The sequence below is a fragment of the Mus pahari genome, chromosome 16, assembly GCF_900095145.1.
Source record: "Mus pahari chromosome 16, PAHARI_EIJ_v1.1, whole genome shotgun sequence".
Lineage (NCBI taxonomy): Eukaryota > Metazoa > Chordata > Mammalia > Rodentia > Muridae > Mus > Mus pahari.
Window position 1 is genome coordinate 3767015 of NC_034605.1, and position 6068 is coordinate 3773082.

The 6068-nt window shown below is 41.1% G+C and overlaps 1 protein-coding gene across 1 annotated transcript in view; it reads left to right on the plus strand.

Moving 5' to 3' along the window:
- Usp6nl (USP6 N-terminal like) overlaps nt 1-6068 on the plus strand; it is a 123336-nt gene that overhangs the window by 14049 nt on the left and 103219 nt on the right. The window contains exon 2 of the mRNA XM_021215332.1: nt 1085-1176. Coding sequence (XP_021070991.1) covers nt 1173-1176 — 4 coding nt within the window. The 5' untranslated portion in view covers nt 1085-1172. The remainder of the gene's footprint in view (nt 1-1084; nt 1177-6068) is intronic.

Sequence of the window (6068 nt, forward strand, 5' to 3'; positions counted from 1 at the left end):
ACACTAAGCACCTGTATGCAGTTGTCTACATACTAAGCACCTGTATGGCAGTTGTCTACACACTTAAGCACCTGTATGCAGTTGTCTACATACTAAGCACCTGTATGCAGTTGTTTACATACTAAGCACCTGTATGCAGTTGTCTACATACTAAGCACCTGTATGCAGTTGTCTACACACTAAGCATCTGTATGCAGTTGTCTACATACTAAGCACCTGTATGCAGTTGTCTACATACTAAGCATCTGTATGCAGTTGTCTACATACTAAGCACCTGTATGCAGTTGTCTACATACTAAGCACCTGTATGCAGTTGTTTACACACTAAGCACCTGTATGCAATTGTCTACATACTAAGCACCTGTATGCAGTTGTCAACACACTAAGCATCTGTATGCAGTTGTCTACACACTAAGCACCTGTATGGCAGTTGTCTACACACTAAGCATCTGTATGCAGTTGTTTACACACTAAGCACCTGTATGCAGTTGTCAACACACTAAGCATCTGTATGCAGTTGTCTACATACTAAGCACCTGTATGGCAGTTGTCTACACACTAAGCACCTGTATGCAGTTGTCTACACACTAAGCACCTGTATGGCAGTTGTCTACACACTAAGCACCTGTATGGCAGTTGTCTACACACTAAGCACCTGTATGGCAGTTGTCTACATACTAAGCACCTGTATGCAGTTGTCTACACACTAAGCACCTGTATGGCAGTTGTTTACACACTAAGCACCTGTATGCAGTTGTCTGCACACTAAGCACCTGTATGCAGTTGTCTACATACTAAGCACCTGTATGCAGTTGTCTGCACACTAAGCACCTGTATGAAGTTTTCTACACACTAAGCATCTATATGGTAGTTGTCTTCTAAATATTTTTTAATTCTTGAAGTTACTTATTTCAGAAAGAGGGAACTGTGATTGGTGACTAGTAGTAATCTTTTACATTTAAAAGAGGATGACTTAAGGGTTCTAGAGATAGTAGAAAAAACTGAATTAAAGTTATTTTCATTTCCTTTTAGGAAACTTTAAATATTGACCTTTAGAAAAAACTGATTTGTTTTCTGTTTCCAGAACAGGATATGTATTCCTCTGAGAAACCCTGGACAGCAGATTTTGGTTTAATACTGGATTGGAACAACACACACAGACGTTTGCAGTCATGAGTAAGTACCCTGCTTGGTTTAATTTCTGCTGCCTTGTTACTAAGTGTTTACTTATTAACAAAAGAAGAATCATGTTACAATGATATCACTTCCTGAAAGAATAATTGGGTTTCTCTTAAGGCAAGGAGAGATACATTTTCTGTGTGGCTTATGCTAGAGAGTTAGGTGTGATGAGGGAGCCTGTGCTGGCTTATTAGCTGACTATTTGTGTCATTTAAAGGCTTCTGTTGGCTTTCTGCTTTCTAAAGATGAAAAAAGTATGCTAAAAGTATGAAAGGGCATATTGTAGCTGACCATAATTAGGAGAAGTTTTATTGTATAAAATTTCATCATTGGGCAACATGGGTTATTATATTTATGTAAAGCCACAGCAATCTATCAGTGCTTTTAATAGAGCAAGAAAGCAAGGCTATCTTGGACTTTGCAGGTTTGATTAAAAACTTTTATCTTCTCAGTTTTAAGGGGACAGTATATGTCTTATTTTCTGTTCTGTCTGCCCATAAGAACTGGATTTTACTGTGGTAAGTGCTTACTTTTAGAGTAAGAAGAAAGACTTGGTTTACTCTACGGGAGGTCCTATGTGACTGTTGGAAATACAGACTTTCTGATTATGGGAATTCTGGGATAGTGTGTGAGCATTTCCACATTAGCATGTTAGTTTACACTTTTTTGTATATTATTTATATTGGTTATGTTTACCTTTGCTTACTGTACTGTTGTTTGTTTAAATGTCCTATGTCTCTGAGGATCTCTTAGGGCTTGCTTTGAGGTCTTTTTAGACCATTCAATACATTTTCCAGTTTGTCTGCAGTGGATTTATGATTTTTGGTATTGCTGGTATGGTCATCACTCTGTAACTTTGCAGGCATACTCTAATGGAATTTCATTTGATGTCCCTGCCATCTTGCAGATAGGTCTTTTTCTGCCTGGCTTTAGAACTATCTCACAGATCAGAATAGAGTCTGTGTTAGTAGATCAGAACCCCAACTCCACGGTGACACTGGAGACTTCCCAGATTCAGTCTCAGGTCAGCTGGCCTTAGGTCAGCATCGTTCTCTAGGCTGTGGCTTTAGCATAGGTGGCAGGAGTCTTTCAGTGTTGTACAGTGAGAAAGAGCACTACTGCGCTCCAAGTCCCAAGACAGGGCCTCCTGCCACCTTTCCTGCCCCAGAGCAGAGCAGTGCCACTTGTGTCACGTGACTTTTGATCCATTCGAATGTGTTAACATACTCTGGCACAGCTGTGTCACCTTAGTGCTTTGTCTTAGTGCATTTGGTAAACTATGTGTTTTTGTGTTTGTCTTCTGAGAAGCGGAGCCTCAAAGATGAAGGCTGCCGTGGGCTTTCTCTGTTATGATGAAGTCACACTCCATGTCTCACATCTGAGGTTACTGTAAAAGTCAGCCTTTGCTACCATCCTGTTTGCCTGCCCTCTCCAGGCAAGCCTGCTGTGCTTGTCTCATGCTCAGTACTGTCAGGTCATATGCTCCTTGAGGGCAAACATGATTTTTGGCATTTAGGCATTAAATATTACAGATATGCATGTCTTAGTCTGTGGTAGATCTTCTGTGCATTAATATGTTTTAGATGACATTAGAGATGTTCCTCTGTGAAGTCTGTAGAAGGTGTAGTGGAGAACTCCTGGTAGATGGAGCGGTGTGAGAAAGGAAGGTTGACTCCACACCGGTAGGTGCACGGAGTGACTGAACAACACACAACTGGGAAGGGCGTGGCAACAGACAGGAGCAGAGGGACCCAGGCCATGGTCCTTCACAGCAGGGCTTATGGTGTTGAAGATTTCAGTTGTGGGCATGATTTAAGATTTCATTCTGGAGAGATTACTCAGAAAAACACATGCTTTTACTGTAAATTTAAAACGTTGGTGACTCGGGCAGTGCTGGCTTTTGCCAGCATGTGCTTAGACCTTGGTTCTCCTCAAGCTGTCTTTGAATCAGACTGGGTTACATTTTCTTCTCTTGACAATTTGACAATATTATGTAGAAAAAGAATTTGTCTTTGAGCAGACACCCACAGTACAGGTAGCCTAAGGAGTTCCAGGGAGTTCTTAACACAGAGTGGAAACTGAATGTAACAGAAATTCTTGATTTGAAAAAAATCCACATGGAAGTGTAGTTGAGGTTAAAAGGTATGGCATTAAAGGTACTAAAATTAGAAGGTATCAAGATCTCGATGTCGTTTCTAACCTAGACTTGGTAGGAAGGATTACTGATTAATCCTGGTTATCTTCCTTAGCACGGATGTAGTTATCAGGGGAAAGATCGGATACTTAGATATGTGGATAGATTTACCTGTCAGGTTTCCCAGCTTTTTCCATGTCAACAAACACATAGAACATAGTCATTTTTGCGTAGCTCATGGGATAAATAGATGTGGGTTGGAGACAACCCACCTTCACATTGCCGGCTTGGCTGTCAGGTGTTGTCAGCAAGGGGTGGCCCTGCCCACCCGCCCTGGCTGTCCTCGGGTAGTAGTTGGCACTGGAGGATTTGTTTATGCTGTGTTTTCCAGCTCTCGTTCTTGCTGGCATGTATTTTAGGAAATTCTGAGCTGAATTCTTGTGATGATATTATGACAGTTATGAATTTCATTGTGGATTGTTAACTTGATTACAGCTAACAAAAAGACTTTGATTTTAGCACTTAAATTGTTATTTTTTGTATTTGCATAGTTTGTATTTATTCAGTTTGTTTATTTTACCATGTAAAACCAAAGATGAAATAATAAAGTGGGTATCTTGGGTTGATAATAGATATTATAGCAAGAAAAGTTCTCGTACATGCCAGTAATAGTATTTACCGAATATTTTGATGTGTATGTTTAAAACAAAAAAGCACAAAAATAAAAGCAATTAAGTTATACTTAATTCTTCTTTATAAAGCTTCATGCTAAAACCCTGTTTTTTCTATTTTCAAATTTTAATTTCTATTGTATCTTACTTTCATCAGGAAAGTTTTTCTTTGAAATTAATACTATGCTTTATAAGTTGTTTGGATGTCAGTTTTAGTCTCCTGACTGGGTCAGTCAGGACTACGTGTTGTATGTTGGTGTGTTTGATCCTGCCCTTTGGCCTAGATGGTGGTTTTAAATTAGTCACTTTTGCATAGGAAATATCTCTCATTTAGCCAAGGAAAGGAAATGGGGCTGACAGTTGGTGTAGGGTTTTGGGGTTTTCTAGTGGAGTGGGAACAGTCTGCTTGATATGTGTTCTAGCAGATAATGTTATAAATCCAGTAGATCATCGAGTCCCTCAGTGACAGCTTAGGGCTTCTGCTAGTCTTGGTCATGCAAGAGCCAGCAGTAATAGATACTCCCCTAAATATCAGCTAACATTTCTGTCTACCCAGAAGTAGGAAAGCTGCATCCCTCGGATTGGCTGAAAGTTAAAGAGAGTCTGAGTGGAGTTGTGCTTTAAATGCTGGTGTCTGTACACCTATCACTGAGTCCTCCCACGTCTTCAGCTCTGCTGCAGTCATTCTTAGTGTAAGAGTGGAATCTGTTGTAGTGTGTGGGGACTCTGGAGGTGGCAGTTAACAAGGAGCTCTCCTGGTAGTTTGAGGGCAGGGGAGGGTGTGCACCAGCCCCTGTTGAGACTGTTGTCTCCTATCCAAACGGACAGCAGTAAACCAGGTGGGATCTGTGAGGAGCGCCAGCCAGCCTTGGGCTTCTCAGGGCCAGAGCTCTGCTAGCTCCTTGGTTGCCTGCCCTTCATCATTAGATCCCAACTGCTCAACGTGGAATGCATTTGGTTTTTAGCTTGTTTATCTTCTTGCTAGAGGAAAGGGAATAACTCTTAAGATGATACTGTTGTGGACTAAATAGAGCCAAATGCAGTTTTATACAGTATATTTGGCTGTAATTTTTTTACACTTTTAAACTTTAGGAGGTAGCTTAATTTTTTTTTGTTTGTTTCTATTTTTGTTACTGTCTTAGTCATTGTTTCTATTCCTGGAAAAAACATCATGACCAAGATGCAAGTTGGGGAGGAAAGGGTTTATTCAGCTTACATTTCCACATTGCTGTTAATCACCAAAGGAAGTCAGGACTGGAACTCAAGCAGGTCAGGAAGCAGGAGCTGATGCAGAGGCCATGGAAGGATGTTCTTTACTGGCTTGCTTCCCCTGGCTTGCTCAGCCTGCTCTCTTATAGAACCCAAGACTACCAGCCCAGAGATGGTACCACCCACAAGGGGACCTCCCCTACTTGATCACTAATTGAGAAAATGCCTTACAGCTGGATCTTGTGGAGGCATTTCCCCAACTGAAGCTCCATTCTCTGTGATAACTCCAGCTTGTGTCAAGTTGACACAAAACTAGCCAGTACAATTGACCCCTTGTTAACTTGACACACAAACACATCACTAGTAAGCCTCAACCCTTGGCTCTTATTCATCTCCAAGATCTAAATAACTTTAAAAGTCCCAGAGTCTTTACATATTAAACATTTAATCCCTTTAAAATATCCAGCACTCGGGAGGCAGAGGCAGGCGGATTTCTGAGTTTGAGGCCAGCCTGGTCTACAAAGGAAGTTCAGGACAGCCAGGGCTATACAGAGAAACCCTGTCTTGAAAAAACAAAAAACAAAAAACAAATGAACAACAACAACAACAACAACAACAAAAAACCCAGAGAAAACAAAAGCAAAAATCAATCTCCAACCATCCAACTCACGATCTTCTGGGCTCCTCCAAGGGCTTGGGTCACTTCTCCAGTCATGCCCTTTGTAGCACACATGTCATCTTCTAGGCTCCAGCCGCCTGTACTCCACTGCTGCTGCTGTTCTTGGTAGTCATCTCATGGTACTGGCATCTCCAAAATGCTGCTGTCTTCCACTGTAACTTGGCTTTAACAATAGCCTCTCATAGGCTCTCTTCAT